Here is a 13,325-nt window from a genome sequence, read left to right as displayed (position 1 = left end):
AGTGTTATCATTTTGCACTTATTCAGACTTTGAAAAGGTAGCTGATTAGTGTATTACAACTCCGAGAAATAATGCAACAACATATTTTGAGGACGCCTAGTTATAACCACAAAGGTAAATATTTCTACCTATTTGTACTCTTTCGAGTATATGGATAAAGAAAATTTTACCGAGATTATCAATTATTCAAAATAAAGATATTATCGGAATTGAAATATGGTATATCTGCACTCAAGGTATGACCATCTCTCAATTTATATGATTTGTATGTATTTGACAATCGAGTATAGTTCCAAACTTAAATGATGAATAACGTTTGATGACATCTTCTGTCAGCTGGATTGTTGTCTCCGTGCATCCTTTTATTTTTTTTAAACCTAGACGACAGCAGCTATATATATTGATATATATCTATACGTATAACTTGAATGTTTGATTGATTGATTTATGAATTGATTGATTTGTTAATTAATTGCTGATTTCTTTACGTCCGTTGTGTTTACTTGACAAAGGGCAAGCATAAAATACCTTGTTTGCATTGGATACCTAAGCTTCACAAAATTCCGTACAAACAACGGTACATTGCCGGCTCATCTGCATGTTCTACGAAGGAATTGTCCATCAGATTGAATAAAATTCTGTCCGCATTGAAAGAGGGTCTTCAGAAATACTGAGAAACTGTTTACTCGCGTAGTGGTATTAACCATATGTGGATTCTAATAACCTCTAAAGAACTTCTGGATAAATTTAAATCTCGATCTTTCTCTGAAATTAATTATATCAAAACTTTTGATTTTTCAACCCTGTATACCACCATTCCCATTGTGAAATTGACAAATCGTCTAAACGAAATAATCCACAATGCTTTTCCATATAAAAATGGTAGCATACGCTGTAAATTTATTACTTAGGGATACCATACGGCATATTTTGTTAAAAGTGAACAAAAAGGTAAAACATGCTACACAGAGGAACAAGTGATCAGTATGCTGGAGTTCTTTTTTGACAACATATTTGTTAAATTTGGATGTAGACTTTTTCAACAAATTGTCGGCATTCCTAAGGGAACGAACTGTGCGCCTCTCCTTGCCGACCTCTCATTTTCATATGAGTCGGAGTTCCTTCAGACACTTGTCAAAAACAAGAAAATCAAAGAAGCCAGATCCTTTAATTTCACATTCAGATATATTGATGATGTTCTTTCCATTAACAATCCAAACTTTTCTGATTGGGTTCAATTAATATATCCTCCAGAATGTGAAACTATACAAACAACAGACACGGCTTCCTTTGTCCCATTTTTTGGCTTTTACCTCGAATTTGACATAAGCTGTCATCTCAGTACCAGAATCTATGACAAATGAGACGATTTTAATTTTGAAATTATCAATTTACCCCACCTCAGTAGCAATATATTAACTTCACCTGCATATGGGATATACATTTCCCAACTCATTCGGTATTCAAGAGCTTGAAGCTGCTATCTAGACTTTATAAAACGTCACCAGTGTCTAAGCAGAAAGTTGATGAACAAGGGTTATGTAAAAAAACGTCTCGTCCTTTTTCTAAAAAGGTTCATCGGAAGATACCAAGACCTTGTTGATAAATATTCCGTATCAACTTCACAAATAATACACGATGGTCTTGAAGTATAGATTCTAGGTACTGATGCTGTTCATCATAATTTCGTGTTATAGTGTTCTTTTATTTGTCTTTTTAAATTATTTACTTTACTGTTTAGGTTATTATTGGTGATATCCTTTGGCATGGCTTGGTACTTATACATCCCGCCATTGTGTTATTGGGCTATCGTCATTTTTTGTATTCTTGTTTTTCATTTTTGCTTATGTGCTTTGTCTATATGCCATTTTGTTTTTCTTTGTTGACATATTTGTTTGTTTTTATTATTTAGATTATATCACAATCTTGATTGCACATACCCTTATTTTTGACATTTTTGACAGTTTTGTTCACACATTGTTGTCAATATAATGGAATTTTATGCGACTGTCATACAAATGAGAGGTTTAGCTAGCTATAAAACCAGGTTTAATTCACAGTGCAAGCGGTGTTGTCACAATAACCCAATAGCATAAGTTCGAATCCAGGCGAGGGAAGAACAAAAATTGGCTCCGCAAATTTGCAGATTTAACATTGTTGTGCTGATAATTATATATATATATATATATATATATATATATATATGTATGTGTGTTTGTGTGTGTGTGTGTGTTTATATACAACGTAATCCATATAGATTACAGTAATTAACAAGTGCAATTATGATATTAAAATATTAGTCGCATCTAAATTGTCGGGGAACCTTTAAAAATCAACGGTTATATATACTTTTATATAAGCTTATAAAATTGATATTTTACAGCAAAGCTAATGAAATTTTACCTGTTGATCTTTTTTTAGGTAATTGAAAACTGTGACTTGGACTATAATAATTTCACCTCGTATGGCAGAAAATGGAAGTTCAAAACGCATGAAAAACCTTTGAAAAGTTGTTAACTGAAATAGAAAGTATTAGCTTTACTAGTTGTATGTCTGTTAAACGTATTGCTCTTGAAATTATAAAAATGAAAACTTCCAACAATTATTTTTGCATAATGTAAAATGATTGTGCTGCTTCAAATATGATAAGATGACATAACATAAGATGTTAAAAATTAATGTAAATTGCATTAGAAAGTTTTTCTTCTACGATTTGAGTAATCATATTTTTTCCTATACGTAAATTTCTCTGTTACTAAAAATACAAATGTTCTGAATTCTGAGTTTGTGCAAAATGTATACAAGATCTACATGACATCCAGACAATTACAACGATTCATAAACAGACCTTTGTCTTTAAAATTAGAATTTAATTTAATTGTAAACTCGTCTTCGGCATACTATTAAACATATATTGATTACATTTGCAGTAGTTGCCGCAACTCCGAGACCCGAGCTGGGATTAACAGCAAATGCTGATGCAATCCATTCTGTTATAGTGTCAGGAGCTGTCGTTCTTATTGTTGCGGTTCCATCCGAACTAAAATTAAATTATTATTATTACTTTGATATATTGGAATAGATTCCATATAATAGCGTGATTCCAACAGACATAAGTAGTTATAAATGTAACTACATAGAGACTTTGTTAAATCCTTTTTTTTTTTTTTTTTTTTTTTAGCATTACGATTAGAGCTATTATCAATTGTACTCCCAATTAACAATCTTTTGTATATTTAAGCGTAGATTGTATATCTGTAGTCACTAAGAAACAGTCCAATATTCTTCGGTTTTCTTCCTGTATCTTCTGTCCATACATTTTTCGACAATATATATGTATTATACATACATTCTGCACAAATAAACGGAGAACTTGGGACTATGTTCATGCTATTTTCTGATATCTGTCTAACTCGGAGCATTAAGTCTCTGAATAAGTCGAAAAAACACTTTAATTGACCGAAAATCATATTGTTGATGAACAATGAAGTTCATTATTGATAATGACTGACTAAAATAGACACGTACATACAAGTAAGAAGATGTGGTATGATTGCAAAGAGACAACTACCCACCGTAGACCAACTCACGTTTATGTAAGCAACTTTAGGCCACCGTAATGACTCCCAGAACGAACAAAGTAAATACCGTATAGTCAGCTAAAAAAAAACACACATTTCGTAAAAGGAGAACAATTCAAACGGGAAAACCAACGGCCTGATCTATTTAACAAAAACCAATAAAAGAAAAACTAATATGACAGACAACAACGAACGACAATCACTTAGTTACAGACCCCTGACCTGGGACCGAGGAGAATCACATTCCAAAACAGAAAAAAACAATATTGAAAGAAATGTCGTCTTTTAGTTGATACGAGTTCTTTTCTATCATTGTTAATATATTATAAATTCGTTTTTTGGAAATCCGTCAATGAAGGGTGTGTTATGTAGAATAATTCCAAGTCAGATTTTATTCAATTCTTGTTGAAATTCTTAAAAACACCGCTTTTGAGAATATTTGCGCTTTTCCTAATTTGCTAGTCTATTTACATGTAAGGTTAAATCAAAACTTAAAATTTTGTAAATATATAAATTGTACCTGTGACTGGTATTAAAATATATAAGTAATTATTATCTAATCAAGTCACCTTCATAACTTAGACATGATTGAATATGCTATTCGAATTATTCTTTCATTCGAAACGATTATTCGTAAAACACTTTAATTTTTCTATCTTTCTATCAGCTGCAATTTGTATTAACTACTACACGACATTGCTTCTGATTTGTGGCCTACAATTTAAATGGTTGATTGAAGAAATGTAAAGGTAATCCAATAATTGTTGTCGAAAATATTACGTGATTGTTTTATTTTCATTTTTACAATTCTGTTTTGTCCTTTGCATACATAAAGGACTTTAGTACATGTATTCTGAATAGTTATTGATCACGAGTGCAAAACTGACAGGTAAAGACAATTTGTTATGCCCAGTCTTTAGTTTTTTGTATGCTATTATTGTCTTATGATCGTTTTTCGTTTTTTTTTTTTTGCCATGGCATTAGCCAGTACTTATGTACTGTCACGGATATTGTGTTATTTTGAATGAAGTATACATCTCCCTCCTCATGCAAAGCTCTGATTCCTTGCCCGGCTTTGGCTATACGTTTTGCTCATTTTGTTTTTTCATTAGCTCTTTATTTTTAAATAAGGTTTGGATTTTAAAATATTTTGGACTCGAGCATCACTGAATATACATCTTTTGTCGAAATTTGTCGACAAGTAAGATAAGACGACTCTACTGTATCTAAAAAACTACGACCGCAAAAAACTATATACAGATTGAGATGCATTCTTAGTTTTAATTGGCTTTAAACTAGCTTTCAGTAATTATGAGTAGGATCAGATCTGTACTTTTCTTTGAGTTAGTTGTTTCTGTGCTTGTATTGATTTGATGAGTTACGTGCTTTTCAGCTGATTTTGATAGTAATTTTTTGTTGTTGTACTGGACACATAACTTTCCAGGTAAGAGTATGTGCCTGCAAACATGTTATACCCCACCACTTTCTGTGTGGGCCGGTAGTTCAGTGGTTGTCCTTTTATGCTGTATATCAAGTTTGTTTTTTGTTTATTGTTTTTACCATATATCAGGTCGTTAGTTTTCTCGTTTGAATTGATTTATATTAGTCAATTCGTAGCCTGATGTAGCGTGATATTTCGTATTGGTTTTGCTCATTGGAAAGACCGTATAGTGACCTTTCCTACAGTTGCAAAATGTTACGTCATTTGGTCTCAGGTGGAGAGTTGTTTCATTGACAATCATATCGCATCTTTTATTTATTTTTAGTCATAGATATTTTATAAAATTCAGGTATCCAATATAAAGATGGGATATTTTCGTCGTTTTTTTTTTATGTTAATACTAAGGAGAGAAGGACGGATTGGTGATTTTTTAAAATATTCTCGTCGATGAATGATGTAGGGGTAATTTTTGGGGTTTTTCATGAAATGGTCAGAAACACGTCTACTCATTTACACCGCATATTTTGAAAATGCTTTTGAATGCATGATCGAACAAAATCAATCCATTCAGATAAATGTATAGGGCTTGGTTCATATGGCCTTCGATTTATCCATTTTCTGTAATTTTCCTGCAACTGATCCATCATTCAGCTGAAGTTTTCCCTCCAGTTGTATGAGTGGCAGTAAACATATACTTTAATACCTCGATCATTCTCTAAATCACATGTAGGCTATGGCTTGTTAGTAGTATTTTATCTGCTTTAATCGTATAAGTTTAGAAGGTAGCTGATCACCACAATTTTAACAATGTAGCTCTTGCACTCTACAATACGTTATTTATAAACTGACAATGTATCAAAGTGATACTTCGCTTTAAATCACACTTATCGTATCGAACTATATGCAATCCGGCCATCAAAACTTAATTGCCTTTAAGACAAATACTTGAAAATGTAAATCAAAGCTATATTACTATGAACAGTAAACAGATTCAAGATTTAAGTACTCAACCATTTCCCCCTTTTTTTGTTTAACTCAATCATTTGAATAACAGAACATTTAAAACAAATCAGAAATGAACCTTCATCTATTATACTGAAATGATTGACATTAAACAACAGCTAAGCATAAAACAATATCATTTACAATAAAACACCAAATAATAAATGCAGTTGCTAAAACCAAGCTTAGAGAACATTGCACAGTGATACAGAAATAACGCCATCGTACTCCATCATATCGGCAACTGAGATGCGAGATTTCACACTGCAACTTCATTGTGTACATTGCAGAAGGTTACTATTGTATGCATTCCAATGGGTTTTTTTTCATTATAATGAATTTCTTTTTTTTTGCACATGAACATAATAATTATACACATTTTATTCATAATATTTCAATTCTTGTAACGAATGATAAAATACATAAAAAGGAGGCAAAAGGTATACAACGATTTAATAGAAAACCATAGATTTCCTTGATAGAGGATTGCTGCTCACAAGGAAGCTATTAAACCAAGAGTTCCAAATGGTGAAGTTGAAGTCATCCCTTCGTAAATTTTACGGACGCCATCACGAGTTGGTTGACCGTTATGGAATAACCGCTTCACAGATGATATCGGATATGTTCCTTATGTCGTAACTACAATACCCTCCCTTTTCACGAATGTGACTTACCGAATTAGACTATTTACCGGATTTGTAATAACATAAGCAACACGACGGGTGCCACATGTGGAGCAGGATCTGCTTACGCTTCTGGAGCACCTGAGATCACCCCCAGTTTTTGATGGGGTTCGTGTTGTTTAGTCTTTGGTTTTCTATGTTGTGTCATCTGTACTATTATTTGTCTGTTTGTCTGTTTATTTTTGGCTATGGCGTTGTCAGTTTGTTTTCGATCTGTGAGTTTGACTGTCCCTCTGGTATCTTTCGTCCCTCTTTTTTGATTAATAATTAAAAACGTATTTGTACAGAACTCATGAAGTACTCAACGAAAGGAAAATACATTGTAGACGTCTTTTAAATTATAAATAGTTATGCAAATTTAAAATAATCGCACAAATACCTTGATGTAACATACTACTATTATAAAAATTATAATCTAAAAGATCAAAATGAATATAAAAGAGAGGCGAAAGATACCAAAGGGACATTCAAATTCATAAGTCGAAAATAAACTGACAACGCCATGGCTAAAAAAGAAAAAGACAAACAGACAAACAATAGTACACAAAACACAACATAAAAAACTATAGGCTGAGCAACCTCAGGTGCTTCGGAGGGTTAAGCAGAGCTACATATGTGGCACCCGTCGTGTTGCTCCTCTTAGTACAGACCCACAATTAATTCTAATTCGGTTGGTAAAAATCGGGTTTAAAAAAGATTATAGAAATTCAGATTCAAAATGTTTCATAATATCAAGTGATTTATGAACAGGATATTTTTATTTAAATTTCATCATCATTTATTTTAAGTTGTATCTCTTATTCAAACCGTACGTTTTACATTGTAAATTCAAACGTAACTGCCTGATTCATAGATATGAAAATAAGAATATGTTGTATAATTGCCACTTAGACAGCTATCCAACAGAAACCAACTGACGTAGATGAAAGAAAATTTAGGGCGCCATACGGCCATCAACAATGAGCAGAAAGAAATTGCTCATCCAATATAATAGGTTTATTTCTTGTAGGCCAATCGCCAGACGCGCGTTTCGTCTACCAGACACTTATCAGTGACATAATACTCAAATAAAGTTGCAGAGGCAAAAAAGATGGAAGTTGAGGGAGCATTGAGGACTAAAACTTCAGTACGGTTTTGTCAAATTCAGCTAAGGTAATATTTGCTTCTCTACAAAAGGATACACGTACATAACGCAAAAGATGAACGCTCATGATTTGTAACGTTTCTCTAATTTGTTATAAATGCGATATTTTCTGTAAAACGATTTTTTTTGTGTACCGGCAAAAAATAGTACTGGCAAATCAAAATGAAGAAAACAACACAAAATATCATGCGTTTACCTTATTCAGGAGCACTCTAAGTCGAAGGTTTGAAAACCAAGGATATTATCAAAATATCAATTTTTCGTGAACAATTGAGAAGTCTTTCCGTTTCGCAATGTAAAATATATGTTTAAATTGGCGTCGAAAGCATTACAAAGCTCTAAAAAAAACACATAAAGCCCTTAACATATTGTCAAAAAAACATTATTAGAAATTTTGGACATGACCTTGACTCTTGACCTATGACCTGTGTCAAGGTAATTGGTCCATGATGTCATTTCAAAAGAACCTATGGGTCTAGGAACTTTGGTTCAAGAGTTAAAGCTAATTTTGTCTTTTCAAAAACCGTTAATGGGGGTTATTTATGTTCATAACGAGTGCTTGCTAAGGATAAATATATCTTTATGTCATTGTTAAGGACAAAAATGTCACTTCTAGTATCAAAAATGTCATATCTACTATTCATAGCCTTTGAAGTTAAAAAAAAAAAGGTTGCTTAGGACTTATATGTCGTTGCTAGGGACAAAAATGCCATTTCCAGTATTAAAATGTCATATTTATATAATTCATAACCTTCTAAGTTCAAAAAAATATAGTTGCTAAGGTTTTTTATGTCGTTGCTAGGGATTTTGACCTTTGACATTGACATAATTTTGTAGATCAAATTATGCTGAACATTTTTGCAATTCAAAGTTTCTTTCTAACTCTGACCTGGTTTGAAATATAAGCAAAAAATCTTCATTTCGGACCCTGAATTCAGTTTGGTGCCCTAGGACCATAATGGTTGGTGTAATAATTTTGGACCCATATAACAAACGTAGATCTCTATAAGACACACATATTCTCCTTTACATTCTATCAGCCATCTTTAACGCTTTTTGAATAATGCCGATAACAAGCTAAGGTCAAAATCTAGGTCATGACTTTGACCTTTGACCATGACCTCAATTTCAAAGTCATGGATAATGGACCTCATATCAAAAGGTCCTAGGTCTTTACGACTTACGGTTCATGATATTTAGAGACACATCGCTTACGTCAAATATTTAAGGGGGATAACTTCTATAAAAAGTCAACGGATAACTTCGGCTTAATTGTTACAAACTTGCTCTATGTCCTAAGGAACAATTTAAAAAATTTACGGTTTCTAAGAAAAAGCGATAACAAGGTTTTCGGTGTTAGGTGAGATAACCGCTATAAGGGAAATGTAACGGCGTGGTGCCCTAACACAAGATAGCTTTTGGTCAACCAATAATGATACCTAATATCGTTTCAACATGTTTCGAACTTTTTTGGGGAAATGTCGTCATAGTTTGGCGGGGACAAAAATAAAAATAATTTTTAAAAAAAGCGATAACAAGGTTTTCGGTGTAAATGGAGATAACCGCTATGAGGGAAATGACACGGCGTGGTGCCCTAACCACAAGATAGCTTTTGGTCAACCAATACTCGAAACCTAATATCATTTCAACATTATAGCGAAAGGAACGAATTTAATTAAAGATCGATTGTTCACGAACAATTGAAAGGTCTTTCCTTCCACATTTTTTTAGAAAATATACTGCCATACACTTGTCGCACCAACATACTGGAGTTGTCCCTTGATAGGGGGGATTTAGTGGTATATTTATGACTAACGCTAAAATCATGTTACACTCCCCTACACCATGGAAATTTTTGAACCCCAAGATGGTAGTAAGAATAAAAAACTGTGAGGTTTCTGATTCGATGGTATGCTTATAATTATTAATTTCATGTGAAAGTTTTTGTGAAATTTTAGTTTTTTCTTTAGAACAAGCGAACTAAAAATTTTGCTATGTCATTTAGCGCGGACTTTAGAAGCTCTTACTGAAATTACTTCTTATTATGTCTACTTTAAAAATCTGGCTTTTGTGTCAATGCAATTTCTATTTTTTTTTTTTTTTTTTTATTATTAGGATTCAAACAGACAAGGTACCCTATGAATAATGCATTGTAAATAATTGTGCAATTGTTACCTACAGTGCTAATCAGAAGTGAAAACGGAGGTCTCTCTTTATCAAATCCAATCAAAGTGTGTAAAAAAATCAGTTTTATGTAAATATAATTTCTTGAGATTTTGACGGACACCATGGACCTTTGGTTTCATAGTTATAGCTAATAATATCTCTTCGCACACCGTCAATAGGAATCATGTCCCTTACGGAAAGTAATATATATTTAAATAGACGCAAAAGGCATTGAAAAGCGTTAAAACATGCATGAAACCCTTACGATAGGGTAAAAAAACCTCAAAGTTGACAGTTAAGGACATGAACATGACCTATGACCTTCACCTTTGTCAAGGTCATTGGTCGATGCCATTGCTAAAGACCCTATGGGTCTAGGACCTCTTGTTTAATAGTTACGCCTAATAATGTCGTTTAGCAAACCGTCAATTGGGGTTATGCCCATTACAGAATGGTTAAATCAATACAGTCATATTGTAATAAAGTTGCCCCTGAAAGACCCAAACATTTTTCACCATTTAAATGTCCTCTATCTATAACCATTTGAGAATAATAGGGAGATCAAAGGAACGTCATAATCTTAAACATGACCTTGACCTATATCTTTCCAAGTTATTGTCCAAGGATCTGAAATCAAAAGACCCTAGGTCTTTATGGATTATGTTTTATGAGATACCGTAGCATACCGCTAGGTAAAATATTCAAGGGGAGATAACTCCTATAAGAGGTCAATAAATCGCTTCGATTTAAATGTATCAAAGTTGCGACATGTGGTAAGAAACATTTAAAAAAAAAATGTGTCGTTAACTCTTTTAGTTTATGAAGAGTAGCAATAACAGTGTTTTGGGAAATGGGGGAAATAACTCTTATAATGTATATAGTATGCTTGGTGCCCCTTTCACAGGGAAGATTTTAGTAACCCGATACTTGGTACCAAAAATCATTTCAATATAACGCGTACTTTTTTTTAATCATTGCAATCTCTGAAAAACACACAAAAGGGGACAATATTGCTGTGAAAGATAAATATGTCTTGTAAAACAATTATACATGTGGCCATGATAAAATACATTGTTAAACGCGAAAAAAAAAACATTTTGAAATGATGATAATAATTTTTTTTCGCGTTTTTTGTCCTATCGTTTGTAGTCCAAATAATTATAAAACTGCATTTCCATAACATTGTTGTGAAAATAATTGTATAAAATTCGATATTGCATGTTAGTTACGTAAGCGCGTTTTGTGATTTTCTGTGGTGTCTGTCGTTGATTAAATATGTTCTTTGTTGTTCTGCGGTTTACATGTTGTGTCGACTATTATATTATGTGTTTGTACTATATAACTGTCACGTAGAGTTGTAATTTTAGCGATATTTTTTCAACATTGTCATAAAGCGGGATGTTTGGCGAGCCATTAAACCAGGTTCAGTCCACCATTTTTTCTAAAAATGTTCTGTACAAAGTCAGGAATATGGGAGTTGTTATCAAATAGTCCGTTTCTATGTATGTTGGCGTTTGTTTTTGTAGCAGTTCAGTGTTTATGTTGTTCCGTTGTTTTCCTCTTATAGTTGATGTTTTTCCCTCGCTTTTAGTTTGTAACCCGGATTTGTTTCCTCTCAATCGATCTATGACTTTTGAACAACGGTATACTACTGTTGCATTTATTTGGTTCAAGATGTACTTCTATGCAATCTTATAAAACATGTTAAATATGTAATTTTGATTTCAATATCATGATTTATCGTTGAATAATACTTCTTTTATTTTTAATAAAGAAATTATTGAAAATGAATTAAAATATAAAAATAAGGAGGTATGATATGTTTGGCAATGAAATAAGAATCCACCAAAGACAAAAAGACAAGGATGTTCATAACTAAAAGTCATCATAAGGCCTTAAAGTATATTATATAGACTCTTTTGTATTCAAATTCTAGTAGGTTTTTACAACTGGTTGTGACTCTTTGAGTGAAATAAAGGACACATATGTCCTACCTATTTGACCGAGACTGTTCCATAAATTTGTTTTCTCTAAATGAGATAAAACAACCACCCTTGACGATGTTTCTCGAACAGTGAAGAACATATGTTGATGTTCAAGAAAATACTCAACTTAATGCAAATACCAACTTGATTTACTAACTCACAGAATGCTCGCAATCTATGAAATCAACTCAAAATGTATAATCTGATCACATGGAATCATGTCATCCTAAATTCTTTTACACATGAAACAGAGAGTCGAAAGATTCCAACTTATATGTATTCACAAAATATCACTTTTTATATCTATATAATAAGTGTTCAGAACGGATATCATCCGAAGGTTTACATAATATATTTTCCGTTGCTCACCTTGTTGTTTTACTGACCCATATCCATGTTTCAGGAAATTTCTTTCGAGTTCTCCCAACAGATGCCAATTGAGCAAATGCTACTACTTTCTCACTAGATAATGCCCAACGTGCCCATTCAGCTTAAACAAGTTACCCGAGTATTTCCATAATATATCAATCGATAATAAACATTTGGTAAATAAAATGAAAAGTAGAAGGAAAGATTTTGCAATACATTATGAATGCCCATCCAGATATAACAAAAATAATATTTCCTACATTCAACCTTTGATTAGTCAAGCACTCTCACCCTGTTGTTCTATAAACCTATAGCCATGTTTCGGGAAATGCCTTTCTTGTTTGAACTGGAGAAGAAAACCCATCTGAACTGCTTGCTTGAGCTTCAAGATTATTATTAAACGTAAACCGTGCAAATTTTTAAATTATCACGACAATATTACAGAAATTAATTACTGTTTAATGATTAATTCTCACCCTGTAGTGCTGTTTATCCATAACCATGTTTCTGGAAAGTTCTTCCGTGTTCGTGTTGGAACTGCAAGACCTCCTGTTCCCAGGCCTCCCAGACCTGCTCCCAGGCCTCCCAGACCGCCTACGCCGCCTCCAAAGAAGAGACGAGTTGGTCCTGATATTCCCACAGGAAAAACATTTATGGCTGAAATTTACACAGCATCATAATACGTTCCTTGCTAGCAAATTGTGTTGTGAACGGCAAAATTGTTTCTTCGAACGAGTGGACTTCATTTATATTATTTTGCATTAATACTACTAACAATTATCGTCTTAATGGTTGTCAATGTGACAACACTAAAAACGCTGTGCAATTTTGTAAAAAAACAAAAAAAACATTTTTACAAGATGAAAACTGATAGCCAAAGCCAACATACAACAAGAAAAAGTCCAATAAAGGGTAATATTAATTATAGTAACACCGGTTATTTCATAATTCAAA

At 32.9% G+C, this 13,325-nt stretch overlaps 1 protein-coding gene across 1 annotated transcript in view; it reads right to left on the bottom strand.

The window, feature by feature from the left end:
• The window catches only part of LOC127737250 (CD109 antigen-like), a 90,939-nt gene that overhangs the window by 34,971 nt on the left and 42,643 nt on the right, over positions 1–13,325 (bottom strand). The window contains exons 19-21 of the mRNA XM_052247793.1: positions 12,848–13,028; positions 2,923–3,040; positions 2,404–2,517 (exon numbers count right to left, since the gene is read on the bottom strand). Of these exons, the coding sequence (XP_052103753.1) occupies positions 2,404–2,517; positions 2,923–3,040; positions 12,848–13,028 (413 nt within the window). The remainder of the gene's footprint in view (positions 1–2,403; positions 2,518–2,922; positions 3,041–12,847; positions 13,029–13,325) is intronic.

This window comes from Mytilus californianus, unplaced genomic scaffold (genome assembly GCF_021869535.1).
Source record: "Mytilus californianus isolate M0D057914Y unplaced genomic scaffold, xbMytCali1.0.p SCAF_4, whole genome shotgun sequence".
NCBI lineage: Eukaryota > Metazoa > Mollusca > Bivalvia > Mytilida > Mytilidae > Mytilus > Mytilus californianus.
The sequence above is the reverse complement of the archived record's forward strand: the minus strand, read 5'-3'. Positions and strand labels throughout refer to the sequence as shown.